We start from the raw sequence: 15215 nt of genomic DNA on the forward strand, positions 1-15215 counted from the left end.
TTAGGTCAGATTACTCATGGAATAAAGTTAATCGGTCCTAGACCGACTTTATCCATAATGGCAATCGACTCAAATTTACGTCTTGCTAACTATAGCCGAGACTAGACTGTAAAAGGTATCTCTCGACTATGCATAGTATGCTCGGAAATTTCCGGCTCTACCGGAATAACAGATCGTCTAGATGATCGATCTTGTCCTCGGTGTACAGAGACTATATAATAAGATAGTACCTGATGTAACCATTACTATAATTTTCTAACCAATACAGAAGTATACTAGAAATACTTACAGCTTTATTGCCGGAGATCCTTTGCCGTATCAGCTCCATCTCACAACAGGATCGAGTAAACCGAAATCCGATAAACCCGATGCAACGACGAATCCAGAAAACGGTGGATCGTAAAACTATCAGATAGTCCAAAAGTACGGCAAATCCCAAAAGTACTAACCGTCTCTGATACCAATAAATTGGTATCAGATAAACTAAAATATAACGGTAAAATCCAAGAAACTAAGTAGGAACCCTAAAACTAATATGACGAACATCCTAAAATCTAATGCTTAGTCTAATATGAACCCTAAAATCTAATGTAATGATAAATCCCGATACGTCGACAAATCCGAAGTAAACCAAGTCAAAACGGAACTCAAAGCTCCGACAAATCCGAAATTCTAAGTATGATTCTAAACAAAACTAAATTGGAACTCAAATGTGCTATGATACCAACTAAATTGGTATCAAATAAATGCAAAATCCCGAACGGACTAAACCGCTCTGATACCAAATAAATTGGTATCAGATACACTAAAAATGCAACAAATCCCGAAAGATCGAACTGCTCTGATACCATTAAATTGTCACGACCCGGGAGACGGCCGTCCGAAAAATTTCGGCAGCATCTCCCCTGTATCTATGACAATTCCCTGGATACATATACATATATAAGGCCCACACGGCCAATCCATAACAGGCTATGGATTTATACAAGTACAAAAAAAATAAATGTGACCCACACGGTCACTCAACACATCCTACTATATATGAAATGCATCCGAAACTCTACTAACGAATAAAACTCGTTAATTCTTCGCAAAGAGATAGTAAGCAGCGGAAAACCCAATAAACCATAGTCTCGAATAGAGAACCAGATCCGTAATCACATATACGATGAAAACGAAACAATAAAACCCAAAGAGACAATACGATACATGAACTCAAACTGTAAGTAAGTAAAATCACTACAGAGACACACAAACCAACACATAAATCCACAGTACAAATGTATCATAGTCTGCAAGCTGCTGTGAGATGATAAGACGGGCAGGATCTCCTCGGCATCAGCTGTAGTCTCCTACCTGATATCTGGGAAGACAGAAAATCCCAGAGTCCAAGATAGTGAGTACAAATATACTCAGTGGATAATCAGAAAGAAGTACATGCTCAAAAAGGTAAATCATATAGAGCAGGTATGGAAGAGGCATAACAGTAAGCAACAGGAGACTAGTGTAAGGAACAGTAACTCCTACAGGTATCATATAAGCAATGTCATATCTCAGGTACATATAGTAATCCATATGCATGATCATGTTATGCAATGTGCCAATCAAGTATCAAACAAGTACACAATCATTTCATAATGTAACACATGCAAATGAAAGGTCCAATGCATGTATACAAATCTCAAAATGCAAATGTATGCATGATGCAGCTGTCCACACTCACTACAGCACCTCATGTATATATATGAGTCTGAGGGTGTCCGACATCGGGTGGCTATGGATCCAGCCCTACAATATAGTAGCCTGGTAGCCCAAGTAGGTAGCCCCGTCATGGCTACGTACATCCTATAGTCAGTACTGTCCTCAATACTCGTCCAGAGTATAAAACTCTCGACTGCGTACACTGCCATACAGTCGGGCTGCGTACACTGCCATACAGCCGAACGGAGTACCACCCCGAAGCGATGTCGAGATCAAGCTACTGACTGGCTGCGTACACTGCCGTACAGCCACCATCACCGCGATGGAAATAGGGTATCATAACCACCTATATCAATCTAGCACTATAGCCAACTACCAGCACGATACACCCAATCTTTGGGATTTACAATCAAGCTCATGCGTAATGATGACATGATCAAGTCAAAATAATCATCTCTACCATGTTAATTAACACCGTGTTAATTAACATACGTAGGTACTAAAGCAAAATCCTACTGATCACAGGTATCAAAATATGATGATGATCGTATAACAGAAATAGAAATAATCCAACCTAATCATAGGTAAACAATGATCTCAAGTATTGAGGTATCAATAGAACTGAAGCGAAGGTCAAAGAAATAAGATCAAGCATGTGATAAACATGAGTATCATAAGTGTCTAATCTATAACGAGTATAGGAGCATGATAGGTAATCTAATCAACAGAAATGAAAGAAAGCATGCACTAAAAGAAAGGAACTGTATTGACCAAATACAGTAGACTATCCACCTGTAACCGTATGTCGAATAGAACATCCAAAATATATCCTCGTATAGGATAAGATCCTATAATCGCTCAGGATCCTGCAAAAGAGTAATAACAACTCTAAATGTAATGATACATCAAAGAAGTCCTGATCCAAACTAAGAAAACTCTAAGGGTTACTTTAACCCTCTTTAACTAACTTTAACTCGGGTTAGACTAATCTAATTCTTAGGTCGATATTAACAAAGGTTTAATCAATCAATTAATTAGTTGTATTAATCGAATTGATCAATACAACTAACTTCATGTTTAATCAAACCTAAGCTAATCAATCAATCTTAGGTTAGACTAATCCAATCTTTAGGTTGATACTAATAGAGATTAACTAATTAATTAATTAATTTCATTAATCAATTAATATAGCTAATTCCCTATTTAATCAATCCTAAGTTAACCCACGTTAGATTTGATAGGCATAACCTAATCAAACTATTCGTGGTTAATTAGATCCGAGTTTAGGTTATCTTTAACCTAATCTAAGGGATAAGCTCAACCTTAGTTAACCAATCAATTTAACCCATTATGATATCTTAACAGATCCATCAAATCTTAAATTTAAGGATCATGTACATAACCAATCTCCTAATAAATCAGATCAAATCCTAATCTATTAATAGTTCTAAATCAATATAACAGTAGCTACTTGAACCGATCAATTTCTATGATTCCAAGTAAAATCTCTACCTCAAAACTCAAATCTTCAATCCTTCGAACGCACGACCAATTTAAACTGAACTCTCTGATCAGAAACCCTAGTCAAGCCAACTACTGAAACAAAACCAAAAGTCCAATAGAACAGTGAACTTCCAATTGGCCAAATCCAAATTACAACTAGAATTCAGATCAAACCTTAACCAGAATTCAAGATGAAAGACTTACCTCAGATTAATTGGAAGCCTTAGACTTCTTGGCTCGGCCCGATCAATATCCCTTCTCTGCCGATCCATAAGATTCAATATCAAGAAATCTTACATCGGAGCAGATCAATTACAACCCAACTAACACTCCAAAAATCCAAATGTAGAACGAAATAGAAGACACTTACCTGATCGGAAACCCTAGCTCAGCCCGATCACCGATCAAGCCGCCGCCGATCATCAAGAATCGCCCGATCATAGATCCGAATTCTAATCCAAAATCCAAGCTCTATAAATCGAAAATCATAGAACAAAGCCTAAGTAACCCTAGATTTAAGAATCCAAGTTGACCCTTACCTTCTTTCTTCCTCTCCCGGCCGATCCTCCTCTCCAACACCGCCCGCCGAATCGCGCCTCTACTAGTTAGATAGCGCCGTCCTTTAGCAAGGAATCGGCCTAGGTTGAAGCCTTCTTGACTCCGGCACCTTCCTCTGTCGCTGGCCTCCGCTGATCCGGTCTCGTGGTCGCGGGATCGAAGACGAAGGGGAAGAACAGAGGACTTGTGCGGGAAACAGAGTAGTGGAGATCGCGAGAATGAGAAGGAAATCGCGGATTCTAATGGTTACTTAACGGGCGGGTTCTAAAACGAGATCCGAATCCTATAATCATATAACCCATTAAACCATTAACCAATTAAGATTTGGATTTAGACCGGGTTCGGTTCAGACCTTACTGTAGCAAACCGGACCGACCTTGGTTCGCTTGGTTCACTAACCAATCGAACTCCGATTTGATCCAAACTAGATTTGTTCAATTCGTCTTCGCAAGACGATTCTTGAAGTAGAGAAACAACTTAACAAAAGTATTAAGATATTTCGATCTAATCGAGGTGGTGAGTACTTAAGCCAAGAGTTTCAGGATTATCTTAGAGATAATGGAATACTGTCTCAATGGACTACGGCGTATACACCTCAACATAATGGTGTATCTGAGAGGCGAAATCGAACCTTGTTAGACATGGTAAGGTCAATGATGAACCATGCAGATCTTCCTAGATCCTTTTGAGATTACACACTCGAGACTACTATTTACTTGCTAAATAGGGTTCTGACTAAGGCTATCTCTTCTACTCCATATGAGATATGGAATAGTAAGAAACCTCACTTATCTTATTTGAAGATATAGGGTTGTCCTACTTATGTGAAGAGGATTATGTCAGATAAGCTAGATGCTAAATCCGACAAATGTCTATTTATTGGATCTAAGGAAATAAGGAGTTACCAATTCTATCATCCTGTGGAACAAAAGATGTTTGTTTCAAGGCATGCTGTGTTCCTAGAGAAAGAGTTTCTCTTGCAGAAAAACAGTGGGAGTAGAGTCGAACATGCTGAAGTTCAAGAAACACAAATAGACATTGACGAGACGCCTAGTCAAGTACCACAGCCGATTATTTATAATGATGAGCCATCGGATAAACCTTCAGAGGCACAAGTCCTTCAAAAATCCAGTAGGACACGATATATTCCAGAGAGATAGATTTCTCGTAAGTGAATCTAGAGACGTGTTACTCATTGAAGATGAGGAACCTACTGGATATGAAGAAGTGCTGAAAAGTTCAGAAAGGGACAAATGGTTAACAGCCATGAAGTCGAAAATGGATTCCATGTATAAAAATCAAGTTTGGAACTTGGTAGACCCACCTGAGGGCATTAAGCCCATTGGCTGTAAGTGGATTTTCAAGAAGAAGACTGACATGGATGGTAATGTGGTTGATTTACTTGGTATCTAATAACTGCCTATTTGACCGGGTAAATTAGGATCATTTTGGGCTGATTTTGATTATATTTCATATCATGAATTAGGCTTTTACCTTATTTTTCTATCTTGGATTAATTGTGGTCTTCATTCTATTTTCTATTATTTTGAGGCATTTATCGATATTAATTTGTGGTAATTAATTTGGCAGGAAATTAGGATGAAGATAATCATATTTGGAGGCCCAAATTGGAAGAAAAATTAACTTGGTTCGAGTCTGATTCAAATCAGAGTCAATTTGGCTTAATTTGGTGCACGCATGGTTAATTCGGTTCAAAGGGGTTCAGTTAGATTCAATTTGGGCTCGAATCCAGATCAATTCAGATCAAAGTTCAACTAAATCAGTTCAATGTGGCTTGAATTGGGTCAGGTTTGGGCTTGGTTCATTGGGCCGGCTGATCAAAACCAGACTTAACTTGAATCCTAATCATGGTTTGGCTGGTCAAATCAAGTGGGGAAGGGAACAAAACGCGCAGCTCGCGTTCCACGAAGGTAGCTCGGATTCTAGGTTTTCCCCGATTTCTCTCTCGCAGCGTCGTCTTCTTCGCCGGGCTCCCGCCGCGACGAGTCCTTCCCCCCTTCCCAATCGCCAGCAGGGCGGCGACCGGCGTTCAAGACAGTCGACGATAATCAACTCTTCCGCAGGGGACTCCATCGTGAGTGATTTGCTCCGGTGGACAGCTCCTTTCCCCCTCCGGTGTCTTGGCTCTATGGGTGATTTGCTCCAGTGCTTAGGGGGCCGGTAGTACATCGAGAAGTCAGATCCTCTGCCGTGGGTGATTTGCTCCGGCAGATACTTACTCCTCTTCATTCACCGGCGCTAGACAAGGGACGCCTTGTCGGTTCCGATCCGCTTCATCCACCGGAGAAAGAGCAAGGTAAGGGATTCCAGTTTCTTGTTTTCTAATGATTGGTCTGTGATTTGCAGCTGAGAGTTAGGGCAGAGGCTGGATCCTGAGTCTTGTCGTCTCCGATTACACTCCGCTGTGGGTGATTAGCTCCAGCGCGACCCGTTTCCCTAGTTTTTGTGGTCTGACCGTATGAAGCTTGGATGCCTTCTGTGCAGATTTGGAAGAGCACAACCATCAGTTCACCTTTCATGAGTTGCATTTTTGTTTTCCGGTTCTTTACTTCCTGTTATCAGTTGCTTGAATCAAAACCCCTCTTCTTTGTGAATAGATTGTCCTAACCCTAATTATGGTCTAACCTGTAGTTCCTAACCCTAATTCTGATTTAATCTGACTTCTAATTCCGTTCTTTGTTGATGCTGTGTTGTTAGGATCTGATAGCATGAGATTGTGTAGATGTCGGTTTGGAATTGAATGATTTGTGTTGGCACTTTATAAGATTGTGGATTAAACTGTTGGTTAAATGTATTGGATTGTATGGAAATTGTTGAACAACTTGTATTGGTTGGAAATAAAAGTGATTAGGGAATTCATGTTATGTTAGTAGCTGATTTAATTAAAGAAAACCCATTTGATTAGTTGTTCTGTTAATTGTTGTTAAGTTGCTAGCAATCTGAGTATGAATTTGATGCATGGAATGTTGAATGAATCGGTGGGTTTAGTTGTGTTAGCTAATGTGTATATGATGCATTGAATGAGATCTTGTTATGTATGCTTGATAGATTGGAACATAGGTTGTGTTTTAGCCTTGTGATCATGAGTGGATTTCATGTCGATGTATTAAACTTTTGCTAGCAAGAATTAATTGGATGTTGTAGTGAATGTTGTTGAGCATGTTCAAGTTGTTTTGAATGAACCGGTTGTTGTATAATATGATGTCTGTTGTGTTGTATATATTTGATTAATTCTTGTGAATCAAAGATATTGGATTGTATGTTGTATAGTATTGCTATGGTTGTTGTATGAGTTGGTATGTTTAATACATGTTGTATAGTCTATGTATGAAGAGTATTGTGTGTTCTGTAAATGAAATCATGTTGTAGGTTGTATGATGAACTTGTATTATCAATAAATAGCTATGTTGCATGCAATTGTTGTTGTGATATCTATTGTATAAATTCTAATAATCATGACTTGATTGTGCAAGATTTGTAAGATTCATGTTGTGTAGTATATGTATGTTGAATGTATAGAATTCATTTGTATAATAAATATTGCTTTTGTATCATTGATGAATAAATGCACGATTAGGCATGTGTATTTTGTATATTTATGATTCTTTGTTAATTGTAAATTAAATTATGAATAAATGAATTATAAATAATTAGGAACGAATAAGGCATAATAAATTCTACACCAGGTTGTCTAGAATAAACATCCTGTCATTGAGTCCGAGAGAGACGACCCGGACCTCCCTATACCACTTAAGACGATAATAAGAGGTTTGGTAATAAAATAATTAATTAATTTTGATGGGTGTAAGTGACATTTAATAAGGGAAAATAAGTAAATATATAAATAAATATTCCCATACAAATACACCGCATCAGTATCCACCTCAACGAGGTGACTAATCCAAGGATCCACACACACAGCCGACGATTTCACTATGAGAAAAATCTCCTTCTCGAATCACACTTCGAAGGCGGAAAAACCTTCACAACACGACGTCTTCCTCGTACAAGATGTTTAGTGAAGTATGAGAGGAAGAGAAGAGCTTTTACAATGTCAGAGAGCAGTAAAGGAGATGAAAGAATGTAAATCTTGTTCTCTGCGACGTTGACCGTTCTTTTTATAAAATTCAGTTCACCAGTCGACTGCTCCTACGACCAGTCGACTGATGGGCTTCAACGGCAATTAAATATGCATTTAATTCGTCAGTTGTCACCCCAACGGCAGTATATCAGTCGATTGCTCCAACGCCAGTCGACTGGTTCCAACTGTCCACTCGACTGATCTTTCTGTTCTTGGCTGTGTGTTCTTCGGATCAACCCTAGTCGACTGCCGGCAGGGCCAGTCGACTGCCCAAGCTGAAAACTCACTTTTCCAGCTTCTTCTTCATCCCTTAGCCTTGACACAAATCTTCAAACGCCTTCCACAAGCCTCGTGCACTCCCTTGCACTCGCTTGAGACGTTTCCCTCGACTTTGTCGTACTAAGACTTCTCTTGCCAAGAGGCCTCACCTCCGGGACTTCACCTTTGCCAAGAGGCCGCGCCTCCGGGATTTCACCAAATGCAAGACTTCATTCCTGGACTTTCCTGTGAACTCAAGTCACACATGTTAGATCAACAACATTGCCTAACTTAAACTGATTTAGCCAAACATTAAAATCCAAGTCACTTGGGGAAAATTGCCCCAACAATTTCTAATTTATCAAGTCTTGATCTCAAGACTTGATTTTCTTTCTCTAAATCATTAATTTTTAACTTTTCATGGTTTACTTTGATATTTTTATTTTTAGGCATATGTCTAATCTTCCTAAAATTTTTACTTAAATCATTTCTATCCTTAGGTGAGATTGTTTTAGTATGATGTGACCTAAAATTATCCTTAAAATTCTCATGCTTCCTATTTTCATGATAATTAGCACCAAGATGATAAAACCTATTTCTAGCATGCTCATCATGATATAAGGCAATGGCATTATAAAATGATACCTTAGACTTTACCTTAGGAGCTCCCCCTAAGTTTGAGCTTTCTCCTTTGTTCTTGTTTTGCCGCCTCCCCCTTGGACATTGATTTTGGTAATGTCCTCTTTGGTTGCATGTGAAGCACACAATGTGCTCTTTGCCTTTTCGCACCAAGGGTTCAATTTCCTTTGGCTTCTCCCTTGTCTTAGGTGTCATTTAAACTTTCTTCTTGTTTAATTGTGGGCACTTACTCTTATAGTGCCCTTTGTTCCTACACTCAAAACATATGATATGTTTCTTATTTTTATTAATTAAAATTGATATACCTTCATAATTTGAGCTCTCTTGACTTGTTGAGGTGGTAAGATCTTCCTCATTGACTCTGGATGTTAATGATCCATCTTGTTCCAATGTCAATGTTCTATCCTCCCCCTCAATTCTTGATGTATGGATTTCTTCCATATCATCCCCCTCGGAGATTGAGCACCTCTCAACTTTCGACTCCGCAATTTATTGTTCCAAGGAGTCTCCCTCTTTGGATTCATCTTCACTTTGCATTGAGGTTGGAGCTTCATGAAGCTTGACCAACGTACTCCATAGCTCTTTTGCATCTCGATATTGACCTATCTTGCACAATATATTATTAGAAATTAAATTTACTAATATTTTAGTTACCTTGTCATTTGTCTTCAATTTTTGGAGTTGTTCCTTGGTCCATTCCTTTTTCTTGAGGAGCTTTCCTTTGCTATCCATTGGGGCTTCCAATCCTTCTATTAGATCAAACCATTGCTCAATATCCATCTTCAAGAAATACTCCATTCTCAACATCCAATGATCAAACTCTTCTAAGCCAAATGGTGTAGGTACTCGGATGTCGTATCTGAATCCATCTTGAGGATGCATTCTCCTTCTTTTTCTTCTAGCTTTGTACTCCTTCCGGCGGTTAGTCCGATGAGGAGTGGCCTCGCTCTGATACCACTTGTAAGGACCTTGTGAGTTAGAAGGGATGTTGAATAGCTTCACTCCAACTTGCTCGAACCTCCGTCGCTGAAGAAACTCCTCTCTACACACCCTCACAACTCAAACAATGCTAACACAAGAGGATTTTACTTGGTATCTGCCTCCTTGAGGTGACTAATCCAAGGGTCTTCACTCGGCTCACTCTTCCACTATAACTCTCCTTCTCGGACAAACACCGAAGGAGGAGAAACCTTCTTACAATAAGTTACAACAAGTTTACACAAATCGAGCACAAGAATGAAGAAGAAGGAAAAGATGTTTACACAATAGAAGACTTCTTCTTCTTCTTCTTCTTTACAAGATTGCTCCAAGCTTTTAGGGTTGATCACCAGATCACTTCTTGATCACTAGAGCACAGGAGCTTAGAGCTTCAAAGGTTGTGAGAGACTCTTCCACGAAGTGTACTCACCTCTTATATCGGTTCAGTTTTTAAGTCACCAGTCGACTAAATTTACCACTCTAGTCGATTGATATGGTCAAACATCGAAAACTGCTACTGAACTGCTGAAATCACGCTTGATTTTTGTCAGAATTTAAAATCCAGTCGACTGACCTTTCTCATCAGTCGACTGATGTGAACGACCAATCGAGTCTGTTTGCTTCTGTTCGCTGTCAGTCGACTGAAGCAAAACCTCAGACGAATCGATTCTCTTCTACCTGCTTCTAAGACAACCTCAGTCGACTGATCTCCAACCTCAGTCGACTGATCAAGGAATCCGATGTGACTGGCGTGTGTTTCAGTCGACTAACATAGCGTACTAGGCGTGCCAGTTGACTAACCTTTCCAAATCAGTCTACTGGATTCAGAATATAGTGGCTGAAATGAGATCTTACCGAGTTTGATCAAGTGTTTGGTCGTCAACCTTCTTGATCTTCATTCGCCTTACATCGTAAGGACTTTCCGTGCCAAGAGTCCGCTCCTCGACCCTTTTGGACTTCCTGTGCCAAGAGTCCGCTCCTCGACCCTCTTGGACTTCCCTTTTGCCTTGCCTCCGGTCTTCTCACCCGCAAGGACTTTCCATGCTTGATCAAGACTCTGGTCGTCGACCTTCTTGATCTTCATTTGCCTTACCTCGTAAGGGCTTTTCCGCGCCAAGAGCTCGCTCCCCGACCCTCTTAGACTTTTCTTTTGCCTTGCCTCCGGTTTTCTCACCCGCAAGGGCTTTCCCGCGCCAAGAGCTCGCTCCCCAACCCTCTTGGACTTTTCTTTTACCTTGCCTCTGATCTTCTCACCCGCAAAGGCTTCCTCATGCCAAGACTCCCTCTTGGACTTTCTCATGCCAAGACTTTCTCTTGGACTTTCTCATGCCAAGACTCTATCTTGGACTTTCCTGCACACTTAACACACAGGTTAGATATCTCATCTTGTGCTCTAAGATTTATTGGTGTCAAACATCAAAATATAACCTATGGGCATGATTGCAACAACACATTGGACATAATAGTTGTATCAGAGCGGGTCCATGTGGTGGGAGCTCCTATTAAGGGGGTTGTTGGGACCGTTAAGGGGGTGGGTCCGTTGGGATCGGTACTAATAAGGGGTCCATTAGGACCATTAAAGGGTGGATCCGTTGGGACTCATATCAATAAGGGGTCCGTTGTGACCGTTAAGGGGAGCTCCCAGTGGTCCTTTGTTTGAGTGGTAGATTGTTGGAATACAATCAAAGTCCCACATTGGAAATACATGAAAATGATCTTGGGGTTATAAGATGAAAAATATCTCATTGTTACGAGGTCTTTTGGATAAAGCCCAAAAATAAAATCATGAGGGTGTGTGCCCAAAGTGGATAATATCATACCGTTGTGGAGATATATAAGGATTCCATCGGATCTAACAACTTATTTGTGACAATAATTACTTCGTCACAAATATTTTTGCGACAAATTTATTTATAAAATTAAGCTTTAAATTCTTACCAAATTTACTATTTTTTATAGTGTCATTCTTGACTTGCAATGCTCTATTGCTCCCCACCCTATGGTCCGTTGGATGTGTCATCCTTCTCTAATCTTATGGACCTTGAGCTATCGAACCCTCATAATTTATACTTGGTAGGCCCCTACACAACTTGACACACATATCAGATAACTACAAAACTAACTTAAATCCTTTGTTAATATCATCAAAACTATCACAAATAGCGATAAAAATCCTAACATCTGCAATGTCATTGGGAGAGCTAGTTATCGAAATTTGTCTGAGTTCGAAGGGAGTTGTGAGGGTTGTAATCTCATCGTTAGTTACTAATGTTTGTTGGGAAGTTGTTTTGAGAGGATGGGAACTTTGTTCCGTCCATTTTTTTATGGATAAGAAAATAGAAAAAATAATTTTTTTTAATTTATCTATAAATCATTTTTAAGGACAAAAGTGAAAAGAATGTTTCACTATTTTTAAATCATCAAAAGAGCGTCTTGCTTTGATTTTTATCAAAAGGATGTCTTACCCTCTATAAAATGGCATAAATATCCTCCGGTACTGTTCCCTTTATTATCTCGCATATATCTCTTGCTTAAATTCTAAATTGAACGAGCGCATTATAGTATCTACGAAACCGTAGCTGTTATACATATTGTAGCATGTATGATATCATAACTACTACAACTACAATAGTTATAACAACTACAAAATCATAGTTGCTACAACATGAAAATAACCTTAAATAAAAAAGATTAAAATTTTTTGGAGCCTCCGAAAAAATTTTAAATGATGTTTTTTGAAACTAAGACTAGGTCATTAAGAGTTACACCTAATAACAAATGTAGATCTTTTAATCAACTTCGATTTGATATTTTATGCGCCCCATGATTCAATCTGAATTTAAAATTATAATCTATCAAAACTTACCTAATATTCAAATTATAGTAACTATGATTTTGCAGCCGCTATAACTATATGACAGCTCAATTATAACTACTATTAAATCATAATTATTACAATTATGTAACAATTATAGACTCGTAGCTATTAAAATGTGCTCCCTATTTATAATTTAGATGGAATAATATAGGAGAAAGATAATAATAAATATAATATAATGTAGAATAGTTGAATAATTATACGGAGGTACCATTTTAATAAAAAAAATTAAAATGTGATGTATAATTACAAAAATAAGCGGCGGCGTCCATTATTTGACTTTTGCCCCATTTTTAAATTATGTAACGAGCAATTCTATTTTAATTTCTGTACAATTAATGCCTTCCTTCGCTGCTTCGTCCACCACTCTCCAAAGTAACCAACGAAGGAGTGAAAGGAAATCACACATGAAATTGGTGGCAAGAGAACATTGTCGGTGCCTAAATCAAAATCTGGCTCGTGCAAGTTTCCTCCACCCGAAGAATATCTCAGTGCTGAAGAAGAGTAGAATTAAAGATTATGCAGAACGCAGCCGAAGCAGCTGAAGAAGAGTAGAATTAAAGATTATGCAGAACGCAGCCGAAGCAGCAGGCAGTTCCGCATTTCAAGGCTCCAAGATATGTGAGATTCACTGACCTCGACCTCCCGTTTGGCAAACATCCTTTTCACCCTCTGATATGATTAATTCAGATATCATCAAAATACGGCAGGTACTGCACATTTTATATATAAACTCGTATACATCCTTCTTTCTCCTCGCAACACAAACTTGATGCAACCAAAGAACGTGTGTTTGTGGTTGAGCATGCAGTATCTTTGAGAAAACGACAGGTACGCTCGCATTTATGCGCCATGGACAAGAAAGATAGCATTTGTGGAGAAGCAGCAGGATGATTAATTCCATCCCAGCATGCATTTAATTTCCTCTCCCTCATTGCTTTTAGCATATCTATCTCTGTGTTCTGATTCTAATCTCTGAAAAGTCGCAAGATTTAGTCTTCTGCTTCAAGTGGTTTTGACGTTTTTGTTGTATTTTTTATTGTTTGTTAATTGGTTTGCTCTGATAGTTTTCATGGTGATTTCACAAATGGGGAAATCAGTGGAAGAGGAGTACTTGTGCGCGATCCGAACCAGTTCCTACACGAACTTGTGCCTCCAGGTCGAGGAGGCCTCGTCGGCCGCGGCGCCGTCGCCGGACTACACTGTCCTTCTGCAGCCAAACCAGGAGACGCTCGCCAGCATCATCCGCGACGCGCAGCCGCGGCTGCCGCGCCTCGTCGTCGCTTTCTTCAACACAACCTCCCGCGCCTGCCGCTCCTGCGGCTCGCTGCTCGACTCCATCCACTGCGCGCGCGCGAACCAGGCTCAGCTGGGCGAGGCCCGCTTCGCCGCCGGGGCAGGCGACGGGTCCTTCGCCGTCGCGGGTCTCCGGCGGTTCCGCCGGCAGTGGAACCCCTTCAGCGAGGAGGTGGAGCTGGACGACCCGGTGGCGAACCAGCTGATGGAGGCGCACCGGCAGCTGGCAGTGCGTCGGGGAAGGCGGCGACGGAGGATGGCAGCAAGGTTGTGTGGCGGGAGGGAGGCGGCCGAGGAGGAGGGGAGGGAGGCTGCGCAGGTCGCGGCGGCGGCACGGGGTGCGTTCGCGTTGGAGAGGGACATGGACACGTTGGGGAGCATGGTGAGGAGGGTGCGGGCGGAGATCGATCACGCGCGGCAGGTGATCGGGATGCTGTTGGTGGCGGCGGCGGGGGAAGAGGAGGAGGATCAGGAGTGGCCGTCAGGGGCGGAGCGAGTGGTTGTGATGGCGGAGGAGGTGGTGCGGGAGTTGGGAGCGAGGGAGGGAGGGCTGATGCAGCAGCTGAGGGAGCTGGAAGAGTACGTCTTCTTGTGCTTCCTCAACATCAACAGGACAAGGAGAATGGTGCTGCACCACATACAACTCCGCCATACGCCTCAATGAGCACTATCCTACCGTCGGATGCCGCCAGCCACACTATCTATCGTATTGCTTAGATCAATTTAACAGTGGAGAAGCTCTTGTTTTCCGTTTTTTTCTCATTATGAATTTTAAATATTTTATTTTTCTATTTTAGAATCATAAATTAAAAGTGTTCCGGGGATAAACCCTGGGGTTGGCCATGATCAGACTCGAGTCTGAAGTTGATCCCGTCGTAGGAGTCCCCACTCGCTGGGTCAATCCCCTTGGGTAGCACAAGCTTACCTCGGCGAACCCCTCCATTCGGCTAACTACATGCCGAAGTCCTCCATTCGGCTAACTACATGCCGAAGTCCTCCATTCGGATGATTGCAGGCCGAATCCGTCCATTCGGCTAGTTACGCGCCGAATCCATCCATTCGGCTAGTTACGCGCCGAATCCGTCCATTCGGCTAGTTACGCGTCGAATCTGTCCATTCGGCTAGTTACATGCCGAATCCGTCCATTCGGCTAGTTACACGCCGAATCCGTCCATTCGGCTAGTTACAAGTCGAATCCTTCTATTCGGCTACACACATGCCGAAGTCTTCCATTCGGATGACTGCAAGCCGAATCCTTCCATTCGACCAACTACACGCCAAATCGAAGGATCGCTTCATATG

The 15215-nt window shown here is 40.9% G+C and overlaps 1 protein-coding gene and 1 long non-coding RNA gene across 4 annotated transcripts; one reads left to right on the top strand and one right to left on the bottom strand.

The window, feature by feature from the left end:
* Positions 1-1107: 1107 nt before the first annotated feature.
* Positions 1108-3953, bottom strand: LOC141812381 (uncharacterized). 3 transcript variants are annotated; one of them, XR_012600266.1, is made up of 6 exons: positions 3744-3953; positions 3575-3656; positions 3409-3464; positions 3214-3294; positions 2494-2567; positions 1108-1363 (listed from the first exon to the last, which is right to left on the bottom strand). It is a non-coding gene; the product is annotated as an uncharacterized LOC141812381 (long non-coding RNA). The 3 variants fall into 3 exon arrangements; XR_012600264.1 differs by having other exon boundaries at positions 3214-3297; XR_012600265.1 differs by lacking the exon at positions 3214-3294.
* A 9736-nt stretch (positions 3954-13689) lies between these two features.
* Positions 13690-14577, top strand: LOC141812078 (putative UPF0496 protein 2). The gene has a single exon (XM_074700127.1). It carries the CDS (start codon positions 13690-13692, stop codon positions 14575-14577), a length of 888 nt encoding a protein of 295 aa, XP_074556228.1.
* Positions 14578-15215: the final 638 nt, after the last annotated feature.

The sequence above is a fragment of the Curcuma longa genome, chromosome 18 (assembly GCF_044706935.1).
Source record: "Curcuma longa cultivar G26 ecotype Majalengka, Jawa Barat chromosome 18, ITB_CL_G26_1.1, whole genome shotgun sequence".
Taxonomy (NCBI): Eukaryota; Viridiplantae; Streptophyta; class Magnoliopsida; order Zingiberales; family Zingiberaceae; genus Curcuma; species Curcuma longa.